This window comes from Anneissia japonica, unplaced genomic scaffold (genome assembly GCF_011630105.1).
Source record: "Anneissia japonica isolate Jap-2015-1 unplaced genomic scaffold, ASM1163010v1 scaffold4988_len2956909_cov206, whole genome shotgun sequence".
Taxonomy (NCBI): Eukaryota; Metazoa; Echinodermata; class Crinoidea; order Comatulida; family Comatulidae; genus Anneissia; species Anneissia japonica.
Genome location: NW_022696345.1, coordinates 2,536,640 through 2,561,214, shown reverse-complemented (window position 1 = coordinate 2,561,214; position 24,575 = coordinate 2,536,640). Strand labels below are relative to the sequence as shown.

General features: G+C 34.0%; 2 protein-coding genes across 3 annotated transcripts in view; one reads left to right on the top strand and one right to left on the bottom strand.

Annotated features, from left to right (window-relative positions):
* Positions 1 to 5,326, bottom strand: part of LOC117101871 (protein kinase C iota type-like) — a 49,223-nt gene extending 43,897 nt beyond the window's left edge. The window contains exon 1 of one of the 2 annotated variants that reach the window (XM_033241986.1): positions 5,229 to 5,326. The gene's annotated coding sequence lies outside the window, so the exon portion shown is untranslated. The remainder of the gene's footprint in view (positions 1 to 5,228) is intronic. The other variant, XM_033241987.1, reaches the window with a different exon arrangement.
* A 280-nt stretch (positions 5,327 to 5,606) lies between these two features.
* LOC117101869 overlaps positions 5,607 to 24,575 on the top strand; it is a gene marked incomplete in the record, with an annotated part of 25,336 nt that continues 6,367 nt past the window's right edge. Inside the window, 6 exon segments of the mRNA XM_033241985.1 lie at positions 5,607 to 5,750; positions 7,999 to 8,117; positions 8,877 to 10,697; positions 11,303 to 11,345; positions 16,180 to 16,393; positions 17,193 to 18,018. Coding sequence (XP_033097876.1) covers positions 8,885 to 10,697; positions 11,303 to 11,345; positions 16,180 to 16,393; positions 17,193 to 18,018 — 2,896 coding nt within the window.

Below are 24,575 nucleotides of genomic sequence, written 5' to 3'. Positions count from 1 at the left end.
GTAGTTAAGTAACAATGCTTTTATAATTTCCATTATCGCTGTTGAACAAATTTCAGAGAAAGGGGGATGTGATGTTATTTATTTAGGCTATATTGCCATCTATAGTTGGAAGTTATTAAAACGAGCAGTTGACTTCTTTGAATAAATATATTTTAGAATAATAGTAAAACGATTAATTTGATTTTTTTTCTTTCCAACTCCCAAAAACATAAAATACAGTAAGTTGTTACTCATTTAAATGGCGTACAGTATGTGCATGTTTATTTACACTGAGTAGGCCATCCAAACCGGTTAAATAATGTAAATTATTAATTAACTGAAATTATATACATTTTTTTTTATTAGAAACATTTCACATGCCCATAAAATATTGGAATGTGAATTCTTTTTCGAAACATCATCTAAACAGAATAAAATTCATTTTTCAATATAGTGTAGTTGTTACATCTTCATTACAAGTTCACAATTTAAAGAATAAAATAAAAATATATCGAGGAGTATCATATGAACACATATTGGAATTTATCAATGTGATTTCTCTGAATTTTGAACATTTTATCAAATAAAACAAAATAAAAAATATCCAATTTTCAAAAGAGAAGTTGTCTGAAAATATACCAAGGAGTACGATGAGAACATACTGGAACTAGAGCAGTCACTCCATAGAGTGGATACCTTCGCCCTGTGCATGAATACCAAACAATTGGCCTACGCAGGCTGTGTATGATGGCCAATCAATTATTTATTCCTCCCTGTGCATGAGTACTGAACAATAGTCAGGCCGGGTTTGATGGGTCCATTCCCTTATTTTCTTTTATGCTTGGGGTAAAAATTGAATTGCTGTGACCTTGACTTTGTCCTTTGACGCGTTCTTCCCAAAATTGAATGGTATTTTCTTTTAATATTACCGTATGTACCATTCTATTAATTTTTATAATTTATAGTTTTTTTTCATTGTTTTCTTACCTACAATATTGTCAAGCGCATAGAGACCTCATTTATTTGTGCTATATAAACCCATCTATTACTATTATTACTGTACTCCATTATCAAGATGGACAATTCCTCACAAGGATTATTCGGCAGAGACACTCACGCAAAACATTATCTACATTTAGAGGTCCTTTAGAAAAATAATGACAAGATAAATATAACATCCTCAATGATTGCCTCCTCAATTTCCCATAACATTCAACTATGCCTCGCCACCTTTTCACACTCATTTAACACCCTGCGGAGCACCGGTATATAATGCTAGTTAAAAATAATTCATATTTAGGTTAGTATTAACTATAAGTTTTATTAATACTTGAGAAAAATACTCTTAGTCTTACTTCCCATGCTCTTTGAAAGTTTGTTGATTTTGTCACTGCTGCCTTTGACAAACGACATCACATTATTGGTTTGTTTTTGGACTCCAAGGCTTTTAATTCAATCGATCACACAATTCTCTACTCGAAGCGTGATCATTTTATGAGGAAAATCCTTGGAGCGGTTCAAAAGTTATCTTTGTTCCAGAAAACAATTTTGCTTCAATTGGTAATATATGTAATGAGTCATTGGGACTCTGTGATATATATTTTGGTGTCCCTCAAAGATCTTTACTTGGACCGGTACATTTCAATCTCTTCATAAATGATTTTGCAATTTTTCTAAGCGCCTTTCTTTTATTTTATTTGCTGACTCTACTGTTTTTCACTCACAGCAATGTTACTACCCTTCTTTATACTCATAATAGTTTTTAAAATAATATAAGGATGCTTCTAATGATTGTAATTGAAATGCTTATTATTTTATATTGTAATTTATATTTATATTTATATTACATTTTTTTTGTGTTTTGCTGTTTTCTGATTCCACCACATCGGATGGAGACTCGTATTTTGATAGTAATTTATTTTACTTTTTGGTTATCTCGCCGGCCCTTGTGGGGAATCAGAGACCAACATTTATTGTTTTTTTGTTCTTTTCCTTTTATATTGTAATTGTTTTCGGCTAAATTAATGAAATGAAAAAAAAAAAAATAGTCACATTTTAATTATTTATCAACTTTCTTTTATGAGGATAGCTCTTACAGTGATGCTGACTCAAAGAGGCCCTCATAACAAATACAAAACATACAGTAAAACAAAACAAATACAGTAATACATGTAAAATATATAAAGCACAATTATAAAATAGATAAAGCACAATTATAAAATAGAGAGGATAAATGCAAATCACCTCACTTTAAACAAAACCCATTCTATGTTCTTTTAGTAAATCAAAGTGTTCATTGCCTTGTGATGTTTTTTTAAAAATGGTTTTATAGTTAACCGTGTGGTGACGACAAAATTCATGGGGTCACTATTGACCAAAATCTTTTACATTTCCAAAAGCATCTCACGTAATACAGGCATTATCACCAAACTCTGCTCCACGTTCCCAAGTCCACTTACAAAAATTCTGTACTCGGCAGCTTAGTTTTACCTTACATCCAGGGGCAGTAGAGTACTACAGTGTTATGTCACGATACCACGTGATACTACTCCGTTGCTATTGTTGCAAAATGCGTTCAACCCGACGCCATTTTCTCCACTGACAAACCATTGATCCCAATTTCTAATGTAATTATTAAGATGTTGTATCTTACTTTTTCTTTGTAAATTTTAATTGACGATTAGATGTGACTAATATAATGCGAGCTTTTGTATTTTAGTACATTTTGATGGTAAAATATTACTGTAGACTTTAAAATGCCTACAGTATACCAGAAAGCCTATGAAGTCATTCAGGCGTAATAAATGGTAACCTACGTCTGTTGTCAACAGAGAGCGCCACCTGGGGTCGTGACGACACGACTGCGGTACTCTATGCAGACAAGATTCACCTCAACAAATTCCACCTCTTTTAAAAAAGGCCAATTCGTTCTATTTCTGTAGTGCGATGGCACAACCACACAGCTAATTTTTTTTTTAACCTATTTGATAATGATTTAACTTGAATGTTTGCCGTTTTATGTTCCTCGTCAACCTGTTCTGTACCAAATACGTTAATGAAAGAGTTCACCAAAAACCACCAAGTCCATACTTACCATACCAGACAACCGTGTTATGTCACGATACCACGTGATACTACTCCGTTGCTATTGTTGCAAAATGCGTTCAACCCGACGCCATTTTCTCCACTGACAAACCATTGATCCCAATTTCTAATGTAATTATTAAGATGTTGTATCTTACTTTTTCTTTGTAAATTTTAATTGACGATTAGATGTGACTAATATAATGCGAGCTTTTGTATTTTAGTACATTTTGATGGTAAAATATTACTGTAGACTTTAAAATGCCTACAGTATACCAGAAAGCCTATGAAGTCATTCAGGCGTAATGAACGGTAACCTACGTCTGTTGTCAACAGAGAGCGCCACCTGGGGTCGTGACGACACGACTGCGGTACTCTATACAGACAAGATTCACCTCAACAAATTCCACCTCTTTTAAAAAAGGCCAATTCGTTCTATTTCTGTAGTGCGATGGCACAACCACACAGCTAATTTTTTTTTAAACCTATTTGATAATGATTTAACTTGAATGTTTGCCGTTTTATGTTCCTCGTCAACCTGTTCTGTACCAAATACGTTAATGAAAGAGTTCACCAAAAACCACCAAGTCCATACTTACCATACCAGACAACCGTCACAATTTCATCAAACTCACCCTTGAACCATCTCCCGGGCAAAATCAATCTTATTCTTTATATGGTCCTATTTCAAGGAATGACCCCCACCCTCCATACTGTAACACTAATATCAGCATTTTTATGTTGAAAAAAAAGAATTCATGCACTCAAAAAATTTTGCACACTAGTTAAGCAATGCGTTCTTATACTTTTCAAGCTTCTGGCTTCCCGTAACGCCATTTGTGTTGTATTTTCAACATCAATGTAAACTGCATGCTTTACACATCAGTGATTGAGGGTGTCCTACATTACTGTTTTTAGTATGGTTCCATGTAACTTTGAAGGAGGATAAAGTCCGACTGGAAAGAGTGGTAAATCATGCTTTCCGTACGATCAATCAGCAATCGAAAGTTTGTTTTTTTTTGTGTTTTTTTTGGTGATATTTAAGCTGTGAAATTTTGAACAGAACAGCCAAAAGAACAATGGTTGTACTATGAACTGCACATAGGGTTTTACTACTGAAGCAACCTCAGACTCTTGGTTTGTTGTTTGTCCTCGCCTCGTAGTGATGTGGAAGCCTGTCTCTACGATAGCCCATCATTATCATTATTGCTCATTAACGGTCTTCGTAAATGGCAGTTTGTCTTTTCCTAATGGTATTGTGCCTTTAGGCTACGGTCGCTGTTTAGAGGACAGCGTTAGACCTCCTCTAGTCATTATACAGTATAACAACTCTCTGTCCTGTAAGTCTGTTTCTATGATTAGATCACTCTATATTGGTTTAGTACAACCCCACCTCAAATTTCCAATTCAGGCATGGTCCCCATATTTTAAAAAAGATATTATTTTACCTAGTTTGTGTGGCAAGATTTATGAGGAAAGATTATGTACTTTTAAATTTGGAAGACAGGTGACTTAGAGGGGATATGATTGAAACATACACAATTTTGACAAATAAAGTAAATATTGATAGTGAATTATTTTTTAGTACGTCAGAATTTATGTGCCACTAGGGGTCATAAACACAAACTGAAAAAGAAATATGTTCGATTAAATTGCCAAAAGTATTTTTTTACTCAACAGTTTAAGAAGACAAGAGAGGCTACTAGTAGTAGAGGGCCACTACTGGCCTACTAGCATATTGCACCACTCATTTAAGTGGTGAGTTATAATGAAATACTTATGAAATGAAACCATACAGTAGAGTAGTACTACACTAGTAATAACCCCTTAACTTTCCAAGGCCTACACCAGGTACAGGTAGGCCTCGCCTAAATAATAGGACACCTAGGCCTAGCTTACTGCTAGTTAGTAGTACTACTGTAGGCGTACTAGGCCTATATGGCCTGCCATAGGCCTAGTAGTAGTTAGTAGTACTAGGGCCTAGGCCATACTTCTTTAGTACACAATAAATCCTGCTAGGCTACCTCATACATCACATTCAATCAAGTTTACTTTTCTCAGGATTGGTTAACACTAGCCCTACCAAATCGAATAACTTTGTGTTAAAATGTTTGTTTTTCCCCGATATATTCAATTTATATTGAAAAAAACCCGTAAAAACATACCTAAAGTTTGGACGACACTCCTTACTTTAGAATGATGACTCAAATCAAAGGAACTACACTCCGAGAATTGAGTGTCACCTTCTTTAACCCCATCAAAGTCACAAGGAACAGTCTACCATACTTTTAGGGGTGTTTGTCTTTACAAAAACCGTTTCTTGCAAAATAAATATATCACATTTATTTTCTAAAATTACCGTATCTAAATAAATAAAATTTTTAATAAAATAAAAGGAGATTTATATTACTTAACATTCCTAAATTCGTTATCAATGTTCAATATTACTTAGAAGTGACCTACTTAAATTAATGGTTCAGTATAGTATGACCGCAGCGGTTTTATTTCCGGTTGCCTACTTCTTTCATACTTCCGGTATAAACAATACAATGATGATGATGATGATGATGATGAGGTTGAAGAAGAATGGGAAAAGTGCTAGCCAGAGGTAGAAACGTCGATTAGTGATTTAGCCTAGGAGGTGTCATGTCGTACTAGCAATGGTGTTTCCAACTAAAACCGTCACTGTAAGTAATGGGTTACATTTAGTTAGATAAAACATGTTAATCATGACACATCATTATCATAGACCCAAGGCCTAGCTGGCCTTGGTGTAGGCCTAGGCGGACAATGCACCACCAGTCTCTCTACTTGATTCGGACTTCCTACTGTCTCGTACTACTGTACTACTACTTACCTAGTATTGAGGTATGGGGCAACACATACAATTCACACCTACAAATACTTTTACGCACTCAAGAAATATGTGTCAGATGTATTATTACATTTTCAGATCATAAAGCCCATTCTGCACCTTTATTTTATAATCTTCGAATTCTAGACATGTAAACTACATAAATTATTTACTTTAAATTTTATCTCTGATCTTTTTAACAATAGATTGCCACATACTTTAACAGACTACTTTAGTAACATTAACCATACCCATAGAACAAGACTTAACCGTGATTACAATTTAGTCATTCCCAACTGTAGAACCAATTTACTGTAGGTCAATTCAGAATCTCTTATACTGGTGCTAAATTGTGGAATTCCTTGCTATATTAATTGAAAGAGACCACAAAAAAGAACAAATTTTGTTTCAAAAATTAAAGACATTTTGTTTAATGAATATTAAGTATGATGCCTTTTACATTTTTTTAATACTATTAATTTATATTTTATCATATGTATTGTATTAATGTTTAATTTGAAAGGGACTCAAGCTTGATTAGCTTTGGCTATTTTTCTTGGCTCCTATTGCATACTATCGTACCTGTATTCTTTTTGTTCTTTTGTATGCAATAAAGAGAAATAATAATACTTGGCTGGTGGCAGACATTCGGGCCCAGGTTCCAAACCAATCTTCGACTTATAAGGCGCATTATACAAAAAGTCTCAATGCGAGCGCTCAGGAAATGAAAAGAAAAGAAATAACAGAAGAAAACAAAAAAAAAAAAGCAAGAAAAGAATAAAAGGTTCCAGACAATAGACCTTAACGGAGTGTTAGTCAAACTTAACAACAGACCAATTAGAACAGCGCTAGGAATATGTGTGCATCTCACAAACACACGTGTTGTCCCACAAACGCACGTGTTCGCGTATGTTTTAACACTGCCGTCTTAGCCCCTTAGCAACAATATCTAATGTCCAGGACGTAGCGGAAAGGTCCATTGGCCGTGACTAATGTGGACAGTCCGGTCCACCTTACCTTTAGTGATAATAGGAGGCAGAGAGTTTAATACTTGTGTCGGATGCCCCCTCTCATATTATAAATGTGTCGGTTGTATTATTAGTGTGCTTTGAAAGTACTAAGGCCTTCAAACATAAATCAGATGAAAGTGGTTTGTTAGCCTTGCTAAAATATCCATTTTGTAATGAGCAGACTGTGCCTGCAGCCTACTCTATTATATTATCATGCATAATTTACTTTTGTTACAATAATGCTGGCTGAAATGCTGGTGGTGCACACCACTGGTAGGCAAAAGATTTATCAAGTAAGGAAATCAGGATGCTGTTCTATTTTTTTTTTTTGTTGTGCCAAAAATATGAAAGTTACATGGATGAAATTCACATGTCATAGTAATATTAGGAATTGACGAAAAAAAAAAAACCCACTAAAACTAGGAAATTAAAATTTTTCTATTTTTATTCAATCATTAAAATCATTTTCGTTTTATCTCTTTGGATGTTGCCAGCACGTATGTACTCATTTCATCTGTATACCATGTATTGACCATGGTATACTATATACTGGATAATAAGGTGCAGTACAGTGTACCTTTGTATATTGTATATTGTGCATATTAGTGTACAGTACAATATACCATTGTATACAGTAGTATACACAGACATTTCTTAATTGCATGCTTCATGGATGATTCAGCAATAAGGATGTTGTAGGTGATACCAAACAATTGTTGCTGTATACCAGACATCTACTAAGATTGAATCATTGTTTGTTTATATTATTTCATCTGACTGCTAACATTGAATCTCATTGATACTATTTCATCTAGGTATTTGTAACGTCAATGTCAACTAATATTGAGTCTTTGTAAGTTGTTATTTTTACTTGGTAACTAATCATCACCTTGTTATGTTTAAATAAGAATCAGCAGTTTCTAAATTTACTGTTTAGCAAACTGCAGCTTGCATAGCAAGGTTTGAACTATAGGCTGTGTTCTCTGTTCCTTTCTACATGATGAATATAGGATTTAAATTGGAATTTGATTATGAAAACTATTCAGTTAATGTTCCATGTTGTTATCTCAGATTATTGTGTTTGGAAAAGTCAGAAGGTGATACACACACCGGAACACACACTCATACAGTAGGTGATACACACACTCATACATTACCCCAGGAAGCTCTTTGGCACAGTAACCAACCATGTGAGTATTTTTTTAAATTATAATTTGCTGTAATTAATTAAGTAATTTTTGTTTTAATATCCATAAGTGGGCAATAAACAATTCTTATGAAAGTATGAATCTTTTCTCATGACAAAAAAACAACTCCACTTCCTACTGTATGTGATTAAGTCCTTTATTCTGGAGTGGAGTTGAATAGCTTGGTGGTAAGATGTTTGTTTTCCCATCCCATGATCCTGGGTTCAATTCTTGTCATGGTAACATGATTTTTCTCACGACCAAAGCAACTCCACCCCCTAAGCCTCATAATGAGACAAACAGTAGTCTTATGTAGAGCATCTTGTGTACACGTATGTTTGTGTTGTGATGGGTTTGCCACTTTGAAGATTGATTAAGTTCACTGTTTGGCTTATCCTTGGTGCTAGTATCTAAAGTTGAATAAAAAAAAAAAAAATTTGTAAAGCAACGTTCAATCCTGTAATTGGCTAGTTGCTTGCTTGCTGTAAATGTGAGTGAAATAATAGGATGATGAATAAACAAATTTACTAAAGAACCTACTTTTATTTCAACTGCCCATGGGTGTAGAACATATTGATATATGATTGAGTTTGATTGAAACAATAAGATTTTTAATTAAAACTTTATTAAATTTAAAATTGTTCAAGGTTATTTTGGTCAACAAGTAAGCTATATAATGATTAGTTTCATTGAAAGTATGATAATTAACGTTCATAAATAGAGTGTACCTCATTAATCAAGGATTTGATGTTTTTTTTTCAGACTACAACATGACGGAAAGAAAAATAGATCATTCAGATCAGATGACAACCTTGCAACTCCACAAGTCAAAATATGCTAAACCAGTCAAGCCACATATTCCAGTGAAACCAAATTTCTTAAAAAAACAGCAGTTCAACAAAGCTAGCAACAAAAAATTAATGTTGATTACAAATGAAGATGGAAATGTCTCAGTAATCACACACAAAAATGCCCCTCCGGTTGCTCCCAAACCAAAGTCTACCTTCCATGTAAGAGTGCAGCATCATGGAAGAAAGCTTCAAGTTTGCCCCATAGGACATTTTGTCAAGATTCAAACACTTTATGATGACAAGAATTCCAAGGATGATTTAGAAAAGATAAGCTGCAAAATTGAATGGGAAGAGAAATCAGCAAACATCCCAACTCCAGCACCAAGAAATCAGACCGCTAAACAGCCAATTTCTGTAAACGCAAATAAATCAAGTACAGAAGTAAGAAAGAACTTTGAAAGAATTAAGTCAAATTTTGAAGTAGCTGACATGCATTCTAAACCAGAACCCCGTCCAAGAAGTGGTGTCAATGTCAAAATACAGCGTGTATTATTTGAAAAGATGCTGCGGTCAAAAAAAGAAGGACTAAAAATGGAGTGCAGTGTAAGTGATAATCCTATTCTGATTCATCAGAATCAGAACTCTGCATTATCTCAGGCTGGTGGAAAATTACCAAAGAATTTTCAACCACTATTAAACTCTAAATCATCATCCAAATCTATTTCGCAAAGACCGACTTCAAAACCATCATACAAAGCCCTTCCATCACAACTGAATATGAAAACATCTTTTAGAGACATTCCACTAGAACCAAATTCCAAACCATCACCCTCAGCTGTTGTATCACAACACAGAGACATTTCATCAGAATTGATTTCTAATGCTGATTCTTCAGAGCGGATTCCTAAACCATTGCCCAGACACATTCCACCCAAACCGAATTCCAAAGGTCACTCAGCAGTACTACTGTCAAAGATGATTCCGTCAAACTTGATTTCCAAATCAATGTCCAGTGACATTCCATCAGAATTTGAATCCAACCCCACCTCCAGTACTTGCAACCAAGATGCTGCAGTCTTCAGTGCTAAACATGACATTCCAAAGATCACAATCTCAGATGAATATACTGATGTATCAAATTGTGAACACCTAGCAGATAGTACTATAGAAAACGACGACAACAATTTTGATATGAAAAATGAAAATAATGTCATTAAAGTGTGCATGGATGTCAGTACAGAAACTTGCTTGGATACCGAACCAGAAGCTTGCACAGATGGCGAACAAGGAACATGCACAGATACCAATCCAAAAACATGCATGGATGTTGAATCAGAATCTAACACAAATTCCAGGGCAGAAACAACCGATTTTGAATCAGAAATTTATGCATATGTCAAACCAGAATCAGATAGTAATGAAATTCAACATGAAATATCTGATAAGGATATTGATGAGCATGAGTATGTTAATTATAACATTGATGGTGAAGGAACCCATGAGTATGTCAATGTTGGTGATTTTTGTGATACGGTTTCTGGTGAATACATCATTCTTGAAAATGATTTACAAACTGCAGCCAATGACCAATCTACTGTCTCAGAAGGTGCTCTGTCATCAGATTCCACTGAAGGATCATATGATCACACTTATGTCAACTATGAGCTTCCATCAGATGATTACAGTGACATTCAAGTTGATGATTCTGGCAGCATGCATCCAGTTATACCAGATGACAATGATAGCACTGAGGACAAACTTGGTGATTCAGCAATGAAATCTGAATGTTATGGTAATAATTTATAGAGTACATCTGTTCTGGTTCATGTTTGAAATTCTTTTGTAAAATGATTGCTGTCCTCTATAGTTGAAAATACATTCTGTAATTTCTAGCTAATTGTAAAATCATAATCTATTGGCAAAAGGTAGTTTCCTTTTTTAATCTATATATATATTTTTGATTTCAGTGTATTCATCTAGTCAGTATTACAGTAACAGGAAATTTGAGAATGGAAGCTAGTTTCATGTGTTTTTGTCTAATAGTAAATTTATAAATTTAAGATTGGAAGTTAGTTTCATTGTGCTATGTCTTCTGATGATTAATTTATCATTTAATGCCCATTTTTAAATATATAGTCCCTGTATTGAGTTTAACAAAATTTAAAATAAAATTTAATATTTTAAATGCTTACCTTGTAATTTACATACTTTATTAACTTTTCAAACAAAAATTAGACAGACAAAAAATTTCATGACAACTAATCGACACATCCAGTTTCTTTAATGTTTTTAATAATCCTGGAATAAGTTGGCAATTTAAGGATTTTTACAATGTCTAAATCTCTGAAAACATAATTATTCCGATTTATTTAAATAATTATTTACTTTTTGTTTCAGAAGTGGTTTTGAATGTTTCAAGTCTTAAAGGTCATGCATCTAAGTGAGTAAATATTCATTTTAAAAGTACATATGATTATACATCTGAAGTGATCAAAAATTGTATTATGTTACACTCTAATACCCCATAGTAATAATAATAATAAAAACTTTATTTAACTACGGAAAACATTGTTCACCACAATGGTGTTTTTCAACAAGGCCGTAAAGGCATTGTACAACTCGACCAAAACAGAAATTGAAAAAAAAGGTAAAAATATACTTATTAAGAAAGAAAATCACATTAGGGCCTACTGAAAGAAACTTAACTACACTAAACTGAATTATCGTAAATAAACTTTTCATTAACTATAATACTTTTAATTGATTTTTATTTTCATTTTAAAATTGGAAATTGTATTTGAGTGTTGAAATACCAGTAATTACAGTATTTGGGTCCCAGTCTGCCTCTGCATATCCTAGTGTAACAGACTAAAGGCCTGTTTATACTTCAACGATAACGATAAAAAAGCTAAAAAGCAATTGTTCACATAGAAAATAAAAGAAATAAGAGAAGTTTGTACACTAGAACGGTTTGATAATGATTTATCAGTTATGCGATAACAACGTATTTTAACAAATCAAATCAGATGACGTCATAATCATGGAAAAACATTAAAATCGTAGTAATCGTAGTAGCAACGATTTTATCATTTTTTCATGATTATAACGTGATCTGATATGATTTTTAAAAATATTTTGTAATCGTATACACGATAAATCGAATCTTCCTAGTGTACAAACTTCTCATATTTCTTTTGTTTTCTATATGAACAATCGCTTTTTAGCTTTTTTATCGTTATTGTTATCGTTGAAGTATAAACAAGCCTTTAGAATATTTTTTTTTTAATTCTAAGATCCTGTGGCATCATTTCTAACTACAGATATTTATTTATTTATTCTTTCTTTTAACTGTAGGCACTTTCAGTACTTATTACACTGATTTTCAAAGTGGTACACTTGAATTGTATTGTACAGATAGAATTGTATTGTACAATCAATAAATGGCCAGAAAATATTTCACTTACGTATCACGTATCAGTAGTATTGTAAGGATGTTTAGTTTATAAGGGAGATGATTGTAGTGATGTACACGGAAGTGTGTCACAAAGTGATGGTTGATGATTGAAAAAGTGTCAGTGCGTCTGTAGTGGCCTTAAATTATTAAGACTCTGATTTCAGAAGGAAGTTTTCAAGCGATGAACAGGAAGAATAACCTTCCCTTTAGGATATTTGACATTTTTACTTTGGCTTGTATAATATCGTTGACTTTAATTTTGTAGCAACTTGTTGATGATTTTAATCAGAAATTGAATCATTAAAGGGAGATAATTCTATTTCTGGGTATTCATGTGATGCATCATCTGACACAGAAATAGAATTATGAATAATAGACATTCTAATATTGTCTACATTATGTAATTTCTTGTCCTCTTCATTGATACCAATGTTTCATGAACTACTATGATCTTTATATGTGGTAGGAATGAGCTCATCAATCTGGATGTAACTTGACTCATCAAGTGTTGATCCAAACATCCGTAAAATAGTGGATAATAGAATTTTAAACTTGCACTCATTGATTCGCCCATGTTTGTAATAATTGGTTGTTGTTGTAAATTATTTGTGTGGAATCGCTTGGTGCTTGCTTTTAAATTCCATTGTCCTTGGCAGTTGTGGCATTGGGTGGGGGGGGGCCTTAAATGTTTGTGTTATCCAACCCCCATCTGTTTTGAAAGCTGGAGGGGACAGGCGTGAGAATATTTGAGGGCATAATGCTGCTAGACGGCCAGAAATGACACTCTTATAGTAAAATTCTTCATCATGTACTCTGGCTGTACAGTGCTCTTTTGTTAGAACTTTATTTATGCAGTTCATTTTGATAATTTTTAGGCGTTTTCTTGACTTATGAAATTAAATTTTAATCGAAAAGTTAAAAATATGAGGGGGGACGTGTCCCTTTCCTCCATGATCTGCGCCCATGGCCTATTGTCCTATGTACTACCTTTAAGCATAATTTATTCAAAAACAACTCAAAATGACATAAAATGCCTCATAGTAGAATCCCTATCTGTGTTTGGGGGGGGGGGGGGGGGGGAGAGCCTGTTAGGATTTAGGCTTACCTTAGATATTGTACAGGTAGGGTTCCAGAGCCTTTAATCAATTTCAGCCTCATAATCAGTGACAAGTATACACAGCAGGACTCTATACTAGAAGATCCTCGATTATAATATAGTAATAACAACTTTATTTTAAAATGGAAACAAATCGTGTATTCCATAATGGTGTTTTCCACAAGGCAGTTTTTAAAAAAAGGGTACAAATAATATGGATGACTTCAATACAAATATAACAGATAGAGTATATTAAAGAGAGAAAAGTAAAATTCAAAATTATAAAGGCTAAAAAGTAATGTCATGACAATGTAGAAAATTTTTTTGTTTGTTATTTAAAATATATGGGGGTGGGGGTGCGTACATAAACATCACACATTCCTGAATATGGGAGATGTGACCAGAGAATTTTATTTGTGTGTTTTTTTATTTATTTTTATTTATGCTGAAGTTTCAAAGTAACCTTCAAGCATAGAAACACAAAAAATATAAAGGGCAACTTATTTTCACTGTGAAATGAATGAAACTACAAACTAACAGACTAATGATAATGAGAACATTTTTATTTATTTATTTTATATAGCAACTTTCTTTTTGGATATAGAAAACTAGGAACTATTCATTCTGTGTAGGTTGGGTAATTATAGAGCTTGCACTTTACAGTTAATGCGTTACCTCCAAATACTACTCACTCCAATTAACATTTCCTCTTTGTTCAATTAATTAATTAATGATATCCTCCTTTTAATGACAACCCTTTCTAAAAAGTGGAACTTTCCATCCCCCTGTATGAACTGCTGGTTTGTGAGATAAGCTGTTGCTGCTCAGAGGTACGGAGTATGGTACGACTTAGAACAGCTTTTAAGTAAGTAGCTAATAAGAAATTAAATTCAGGGACAGTTTAGGCTTTTGAACTAGTGTGTTAGCCAGGTAGAGATGTGTATACTCAGGGACATTTTAGACTCATTCTTGAACTAGTATGTTTGCCAGGTACTGTTGAGAAACTTAAGAAAATATGAGGATGATTTTTTTTATAATTTTATTCATGTGACTGGATTGATTAGATTTAGAATACATATTTACTTATGATGATAATAGTGATGATATATACTATACAAAAGTTTAAAAGCTGATGGAAAATATAAATTTCTGATCAGTCTCATATACTGTAGTCCTGTTGGTGGTTAGTTCATGAGGTTTCTGGATATCACAAAATTTAAAGTTGTAAATATATGTCTGTGTTTTTACTTAGGAAATTTTTTTGTCATATTTATGTGTCTGAAAATGATAATCAACTTTTAGAAAAAAATCATTTGTTAAAGGTCACAAAGTAAGATTCACATCTAATAGAGTATGTAATTTCAAGGACAGTAATATGTCTTAATAAATAAGAATCATAATATCATTAGTCATAAATTTAATTCAGAATATTTTCAACAAAAGTCCTAAGTTTATTATTATTATCAAAACAAAATGAAAATAACTTCTATTTTCCTTAAAAGTGCAGGAAATAATGTAACACTTGCATTATCAATGTCAGTGATACAGACTCACAAATGGATTCCTGCATATTTTATTCATTTATTAGTGAACTTTGAACTTGCATCAGTGGCAGTTTCAAAGAAATAATTAATGGATTCCTGCTTATTATCAGTGGCTGTCTTCAGTTTTTATCCCTTTCCTATCAGGAAAACGTTACTCTTAAAAGTTGAAAGTAAACTTATAATTACTATTCATGCTTCTATTTCTTAGTCTAAACCTAATTCCTCCTTGACTGAAAAACCTGAGATGGATTTTGATAAATCATAATTGTGTTGTATTTTATTAGTTTTACTTTGTTGTATAAATCTTTCTTTTTATTTGATATATACTTTAGTTCTTGAGGATATTAATAATGATTGAAATTTATATATATATATATTTCTTTAATAAATAGTCTAATGTTAGACTGAAAATTAATAAATTTACGTCCGCTTATAAATATATTCATTTATCAAAGATTCCTGTTTATACGGTTTCATTTTTAGATAAATCTTTCTTTTTATTTGATATACTTTAGTTCTTGAGGATATTAATAATGATTGAAATTTATATATATATATATTTCTTTAATAAATAGTCTAATGTTAGACTGAAAATTAATAAATTTACGTCCACTTATCAATATATTCATTTATCAAAGATTCCTGTTTATACGGTTTCATTTTTAGATAAATCTTTCTTTTTATTTGATATATACTTTAGTTCTTGAGGATATTAATAATGATTGAAATTTATATATATATTTCTTTAATAAATAGTCTAATGTTAGACTGAAAATTAATAAATTTACGTCCACTTATCAATATATTCATTTATCAAAGATTCTTGTTTATACGGTTTCATTTTTAGTGTCAACTGAATTCAGAAGAGAACAATTGAGTAACTCTGTCCTTTTGACATCTAAAATGTCCGACAGCTTAGCCCCCCAGAAAATTAGATCCTAGAGCTGCCACTGACAGTAACATACAGTGGCAGATGATCAAGATAACATAAAACAAACCCGAAAAAAATAATACAAGCCATTGTGATTATTATTAACTTTATTAGTTCATTTTTATGAATGGTCATGCATTTATCAGGTTTGGTTAACTTTAAATTGAAACTAATCCTATGTATACAATTTTCATGATTTTCAAAAGTGTGTTTTACTTAAACATTGATCATCAATGCTATTTTTAATAGGTACCGCAGGTTCTCCTGCCGACAGCCAGGTAGGTGTCGAAGGAGTAATTTCAAGAAACAGTCTGCTTTGAAGGTCATTGACGTCGATGAAGAGGCCAACAATGTCAATGATGTGGACATCAAGCTAGATGAGGGTTCAGACTTCGCATCATCACAAGAAGATTTGAAGGAACTTGAAGGACACAGTATTTTTGTTGAAAAACTTAAATCTGAGGTAAGCATTTAAAAATGCTTTATTGTTTGAATTTATATTTACTTATTATTTATATATTACAAATGTCCAAAAGGTAACCATGGGCTGAGTAGCCAACAAAAAAGTAGGAACCTTTTGACATAAAATAAAATTCAATATAAGATATGTAAAATGTGTACACGATGATTATAATTTATAAACATAAAAAATAAAAAATCATCAAAAAGAAAAAAAATAAAAAGTTATATTAATATTGTTTTAATATGATTAAGAAGAATCAAGAATCAAGAAGCAAACCAGTTGATTCTTGAAATACCAATTTACTCAAGACAAAACGTTATATGAGACAGAAGACATTCCTACTGCAATCACTGTTGTCTTGGGCAGCAAAACAGACAGGAAAATTTCCCAATATACTATATCCTTGTACACTTACTAACTGTACATTGAGGCAGTAAAAGTAGCTTGTACGATTATACAAACAATGACCTCAAAGGTTTAAAAAAAAATGTTGATGTGATCAGTAAGTTTTAATTAAAACGTTCTATGAGACAAAAGACATTCCTACTGCAATCACTGTTGTCTTTTACATGAGTGAATTCCAGATTGATGTGTGACTGCTTGATTGCACCACCATTGAGTTATCAAAATAAGGGCAGCAAAACAGACAGGAAACTTTCCCATATACTATATCCTTGTACACTGTACACTGAGGCAGTAAAAGTAGCCTGTACGATTATATCGGCAATGACCTCAAAGGTTTAAAAAAAATGTTGATGTGATCAATAAGTTTTAATTAAACTTTTTAACTCATTTTCAGGATGCAGTAACTGAGTACACTAAGGAACATTTTCAGGATGATGAAGAGGATGAAGGATGGCAGAGTGTTGACTCATCTGACTTTGACCATGATGAAGATACAAACATTAGAAAAAGATCCTTCCAGCATGTATTGTCCATCACCCCAGAACCGGGTGAGTCTGGGGTATCATCTGGTAACCCAAGTCCCAGTAGATTGTCATCATCCACATCAGATTCTCAGGTCGTGAGAGTCAATAGCTGTCTGTCATTTGTTTCTTCTGATGGATTTGAAGATGGTTCTGTTAGATCTTCAATTTCACAGTTCTCTCTCTCAGATGAGTTGGAAGGAATAAACACTTGTGATTCTTTTGAAGAAGATGAGTTCACAGACAAGGAAAATGAACTTCTAGAGATAATGAAGCGAGAGAGCACTCTCTCTGATGGTGTACAGGATGTGGAGGACTTAAAAAATGATACCATGGAACATATAAAAAAAATGCGCAAAAAATTGGCAGAAATGAAACGAAATGTTGCTCTTAAAAACCGACAGCGTGTTTCTTTAGTGTCTGAGTATGACATTGATTTACCTGAAAACTGCAAGCCATTAGAAGTATGCAATAACAGCAACACACTTGGTTTAGATGCTAATCTAATAAGTGATAATAATATTACTGAACCATCCGGTAGTGGGGAAAACATTATCAAACATAAACTAAAGGAGATTAGTTGGCAAGAAGACTTAACTCATACTTTCAACAATAAGAGAACCAATTTCAGCAAAGTAAAGAACAATGGCACTCACAGCATGAAAAGCAATGAAGATGATAACAGAGCTGATGTACAAGGTAATTTAAGCAATTTCAAGTTGCAAAGTTTGTTAGGAAATTCTGTTTTAAAGTCTTACAATTGTAATAATCAAATTAGAGTAGGGACATTTAATAATCATATAGATTATTCAAAAGCAGTAAAAAAGAATGTACCTCGCCAGAGCACAACTTCTGACTCATCAGGCAATTATGATCACATCAAAGTAGGCAGGGATTTGAGTATTGATTCATGTAGCAATGAAAGAATTTCTGGTGATTACGATCACATTCGTGTGAGACGGGAAGATACATCAAGTAAAAATAGAAGGTTTAGGAATAGTAAGGCACGCACTTCAAGGGGAATCTCGATGGATTATGAACACCTTGATGTGTGGACTAAGCTGAGTCTAGACGAACAAGCTGAGTTTCTGAAGCGTTACAGCGAAATGTCAACTGAATCATCACATGATTATGAAGATGTCTACGATTCTCACAGACATATTCCATCTGAAGAACTTGCTTTGTACATACAAAAAAATACTCTTAGTAATTTTACAAAGATTAATATGGAAACATTGCCAACAGAATGTGGTGAAGCAATCTCTTCACAAGATAGTGGAGTGATGTACTCAAAAAGACATCTTCAAGTTGACACTGATGAAGGTAACTGTGATTATGAATACATCTCAGGTGATGAAGGTCTATGTGAGCCACTAAACTTGTCCCGACGAGATTCCCAAGGAAGCAACAAGGCACCTGCACTTCCACCGCCTTTAGTTTTACCAAGGAAGAATGGTAGGGATGTGAAGTGTGTCAAGTCCAAAAGGAGCATAAGAAGAAAGCCATCAAGGAGACTTTATGGAAGGAGAAGAGGAGCTGGAGTAGATGATATTGGACTACAGACATTTCGTAAACGTAGTCAGCATGTAACAAAAGTTGACCGCTCTTTGGCAGCACAGAAATGTCGGCATATCCGGAGGTATAATCATGCAACAGGAAATATTTGCTGTGAAGAACATTGCAAAAACTGGAATTTACCGGAACCAGTTTCTGAAAGTGACTCAGAGTCAAAGTATATTTCTATTATTTACATGGATGATGAGGAATCTGAAGATGAAGATGATGGCAAACCAATTCCTGTGATTCCAGTTACGTATGAGTCATCGAGGTGTATTGTAATCAGGCGACCAAGATCAGGCAGTGTTTCCAAAAGCCATCCTAATTTACCTGTTGAAAATATTGGGAATGCGTTGCGGCAACGGTCTTTCTCAGAGGGAACTATGAGAAGAGGCATCCGAAGAAAACATAACAATGATCTTTATTCTTTGGAGAGCACCACAAAGGAATCTAAGAAAGTGCAATATGATGGTGCAAAATTAAGGAGAGACAAGTTTGCATTGGGAAGATATGCAGCAAGGAATCAAGAAGGTTAGACATATTTTTTTCATTTGCATGATTTTGCAAGTGGAGCTACTATGATTTAAATTTTTGAACATTTCCGTAACACTTGGAGATTAACATTTAATCAATACTGCATCTCGTTTGACGAACAAAATTTATAATCCTCTTGATAGTTTCCATTCTTTTGAATTTGGTCTGCATCCCTTTCTCAAATACATAATGTTTACTACAGTAAGTTCACCTTAACGCACTTTAGTATAACTTGATGCCAAATTCCCTACCAAGTTGTGGATACCTGTGTTCACCCATTCTGCCTTTTTTGTCGTGATTATTTTATGGTAGGTAAATCGTATTGATGTCATTGTAACATTGTGGCATTTTTTAGTCATCTTGACCAATTATAATTAGTGTTCGTTTGTTTGTTTGTTTATTATTTATTGCCCTCATCATTATAACATCAAAACAAAAAAATCAAGTACATAAATACACAAAAATGAGAGCAAGAGGATAACCCTATAAGCTCTATGAGCTTGTTTCCATATGGGTCCTCGACCAATAAAAATAGAAGCAACATAAAAAAAAAAAAAAAAAAAAAATTATGTTTTTATTAAATGTTTTTTAAGTAAATATTTAAATGTATTATGGTTTTCAATTTCCTTTAAACAATTTTGCAATTCATTCCATTTTTTTATTCCATTATAGTAAAACGTCTTATCTACTTGATGAGAATTTTTTGGAAACAAAATTTTTTGTTACACCTAGTGTTCTATAATTATGATTAAATAAAATGAAATTTACATCAAGATATAATGGCGTTAAGTGACTCATATATTCGGTTCCGCATCTTCACGTATCGGGATACTGAAAAAAATTATAGTTTTTAGTGTGGGTTTATCAAGGTTTTCTACTTTAAAATTGTGCTCTACCATTGTAAAACATATGGGAAATGGGCATAAGCAGTTAAAGGTACCAAACTTTAAATTCAATTTTCCTGTGTACTAGTATTTAAAATACTGTCTGTTAGTCTCATAGTGGGACATAGTGCAAGCAAGTTACCTTGTCTATTTCATCAAAATGTGCCATTTACTGGTGGATCAAGGACTTTTAACTGTTACCAGGATCGGAAGCTGGCTGGTTGAAACCGTCTAACTTGAATTAGCCTTATGTGCGGTATTGTTGAGCCAGATAAGCACAATGAGCCAGATAAGCACAATCTGCGCATGCTCAGAAAAAACTAAACTTTCCTTAGCCACACCATGGTAACACTGCGTATTGGCTAGGCGTACAGCTAGGCCTAGCTGAGAATTACGGTACGGTAAAACAAAGCAAAATAAGGGTACTAATTTCACTTGGCATGAAAATCAATCATACTTACACACTTAAAAACAAACTAGTCTACCAATAAAATCACCTGGAAGTTAAGATATAAGGCAAGTATGTCTACAAATTTGAGTTTAAATTGATGTGATTAGGCTAGCCTAGACCCGGCCTAGGCCATGTCTAACCGCTTATAAAAATGCAGAAAAAAGACCCAAAACAAATTGGAATGAAGTTATCAACTAACTCGTGCATTAAAATTATTCATATACTTACTACTTACCTATATAAAATTAAAATGTATTGCTCACAAACTCCAATATTTGGATTTTAATACGCCTTTTCCACGAATCGGTAGACATCTTGAAGTGATGACAAACAGCCTAAGTCAGTGGTGCGTAACAAACAAAAATAACATAAGCTAGGCCTAGCTGCTGTACGCCTAGCCGATACGAAGGGAAAGTTCGCTAAGGAAAGTTTTGTTTTTCTGAGCATGTGCAGATTGTGCTTATCTGGCTCATTTGCATAACAATAACGCACATAAGGCTAATTCAAGTTAGCCCCTCTCCCACTAGGGGTTTTTTTCAGCATACGAGTTACAAGAGAATGCCGAGTTGCTAACTCGACAAAAACTCGTAGGCAGGGGTGGCGCCAGGACCTGCCCGATGGGGGGGGGGGGGCTAATGGCCCCCTGGAAGCCACGGATATTTGATGAATTATGGCGAATTTTTATTACTTATTTGATAGGCATCGAGTTGCTATAATATGACTTCATTGCTTTTTAATGTTGACATCAGCTTCCAAAACATTTTGAATAAAGCAAGAAACAAAGAGTATGCAATGTAACCATCTAATTTATTTTCAAATCCTCATTCTTGAAAGTGAAATTCTATATTTTGGAAATTTTGCATGAAATCTGTCAACCACGTTGTGGCTATAGCCCCCCAGCCCCCCTCTGGCGCCACCCCTGCTCGTAGGACGATTCGGAAAGCTCGGAGAGGACTCTTACCTACTCGTAGCAGCTCTGAACTCGACGTGGCGCTAATTTTGAACATGTTCAAAATTATCGCCACGAGTAGATAACTCGTAGTAAACTCGAAGAACTCGTAGGTAGCTCGTGGAGTACTCGGGGTACTCCTACCTAGCTCATACACTACTCTGGATACTCGTCGGCGGTTTTGTCATCTACGAGTTTGATGCGAGCACCCAAAAACGAGTACGAGTAAGTACGAGCGCACCGAGTTGGCTCGTACCTAACTCGTATCTAATTCGGTACAAACTCGGTACAAACTTGTTACGCTCTTAGCCCCTCTCCCACTAGGGGGTTTTTCAGCATACGAGTTACAAGAGAATGCCGAGTTGCTAACTCGGCAAATTTGGCAAAAACTCGTAGGACGATTCGGAATGCTCGGAGTGCACTCTTACCTACTCGTAGCAGCTCTGAACTTGTGGCGCTAATTTTAAACATGTTCAAAATTATCGCCACGAGTAGATAACTCGTAGTAAACTCTCGAAGAACTCGTAGGTAGCTCGTAGAGTACTCGGGGTACTCCTACCTAGCTCATACACTACTCTGGATACTCGTTGGCGGTTTTGTCATCTACGAGTTTGATGCGAGCACCCAAGAATGAGTACAAATAAGTACGAGCGCACCGAGTTGGCTCGTACCCAAGTCGTATATCTAATTCGGTACAAACTTGTTACGCTCTTAATAATCTCGTAGTTAACTCAGTGCTCTGCTCTGCATAATTTGTACATAACTCGTAACCAACTCCATAAAGTCGTACCTCACTCGTAGCTAACACGTAATAAGCTCGTATAGGTCCTTTCCAAAGATCACAAGTTTTAACTCGTAGAAATCGTACGACTCTTAGGCAAAATAAAACTAGGTGGGAGAGGGGCTCATATAATCTCGTAGTTAACTCGGTGCTCTGCTCGGCATAACTCGTACATAACTCGTAACCAACTCCATAAAGTCGTACCTTACTCGTAGCTAACACGTAATATAAGCTCGTATAGGTCCTTTCCAAATATCACGAGTTTTAACTCGTAGAAATCGTACGACTCTTAGGTTAAATAAACCTAGGTGGGAGAGGGGCTTAGACGGCTTAAACCAGCCAGCTTCCTATCCTGGTAATAGTTAAAAGTCCTTGGGTGGATGAAAAAGAATTTTAACAAATAAAATAATGACAAAAGCAGGAATGAATGTTAATTGGAACTTCCTATATAACTTTAGTTTTAAAATATTACTAAAAATACATGAGAATGTCCAAGATTAACATTGAAATGTCATTCTTCATTATTCTTTAAATCAGAAACTGATTAATAGTATTGTATTAAATTTCTGAAGTATTAGTGACAAGAAAGGCCAGAAGTATTTTGTTCGATTGTTTAAAGTATTGAATTAATTAGTGTCTGACAATTATTTCCTTTAAAATGCAGGCAAAATCACATAAGCAATCTAATGATTTATTAGTTAATTATTTTTGCATGTTAATTGCAAGTCTCTTGTTCATCTTTCTTTTTGTAGCTTAACAATCCCTTGGTAAGTAATACTGTATGGTATAACTGAATTTCATTTCATTGTTTTAGTCAGCTGCATCTCCCTCCATCTGTAGTTTTGCATGATGTGTTCAGGGGCCCCAATTTGGAAGAAATCCTTTCCTGAGATCTGGTTATTAAATGAGCTTTTCTTAACATACAGTATTTAATTTTATTTTGCTTCGCATGGTGATACCCACCACCACTGACTTCAATGAGACAATTGCTATAAAGTAGTAGAAACATGCAAATATTATGAATTTATTTGCAGGAGATGAGTTATTTTCAGGGAGATCCTTGCATGCTTGCAGGAGTGCAAGAGGACATCCCCGCTGTATGATTGCTAATCATACCTTTGTTTTTATATTATCTGGCATTACAGACAGCCACGGATATTTGATGAATTATGGCGAATTTTTATTACTTATTTGATAGGCATCGAGTTGCTATAATATGACTTCATGTAGGCTATGCTTTCTAATGTTGACACCAGCTTCCAAAACCATGTCTCTTATACACGAATAAAGCAAGAAACAAAGAGTATGCAATGTAACCATCTAATTTATTTTCAAATCCTCATTCTTGAAAGTGAAATTCTATATTTTGGAAATTTTGCATGAAATCTGTCAACCACGTTGTCTTGGTCGAGGTTGCTTCACCTATCACGATGTATTCCAACCATCATGAGGCTATTTAAATGAGCATTTGTCATAACAGAACGCAAATTATTTTTAATTAGTCTCATTGAAAATCTCATTTAAATCATTAACGCACGTATTGAACCTCTCAATTAAATGTGAACAGTATCCCTCTGATTGGAAACATGCATTTGTCACACCGATTCACAAAGGAGGAGACAAATGCAATACTAGCAATTATAGGCCCATTTCAATACTTTCAATTATTTCAAAGATTTTAGAAAGATGGGTGCACTCGGCTGTTTATTCATTCCTTAATGGAAATAATCTTATTCCTCGCTGCCAATCGGGGTTTAGACCATTGCATTCAACTGAAACAACATTGCATGACTTAACGAATGAATGTCTTCATGCTATGGAGCGTGGTGAAATGACTGGTACTGTTTTTATTGATCTCAGTAAAGCATTTGACTCTGTAGACCATACAATTCTCCTAGATAAACTTAGGCATATGCATATGTCTGCTTCTGTCATTATGTGGTTTACATCTTACCTAAGCAATCGAAGTCAATCTGTTAATATTGGTGGGAAATTATCAAAACCTTTGCCATTAAACACTGGCGTACCACAAGGATCGATTTTGGGACCACTGCTTTTTATTATTTATTCCAGTGATCTGTCACCTTGTATCCCTCTAAA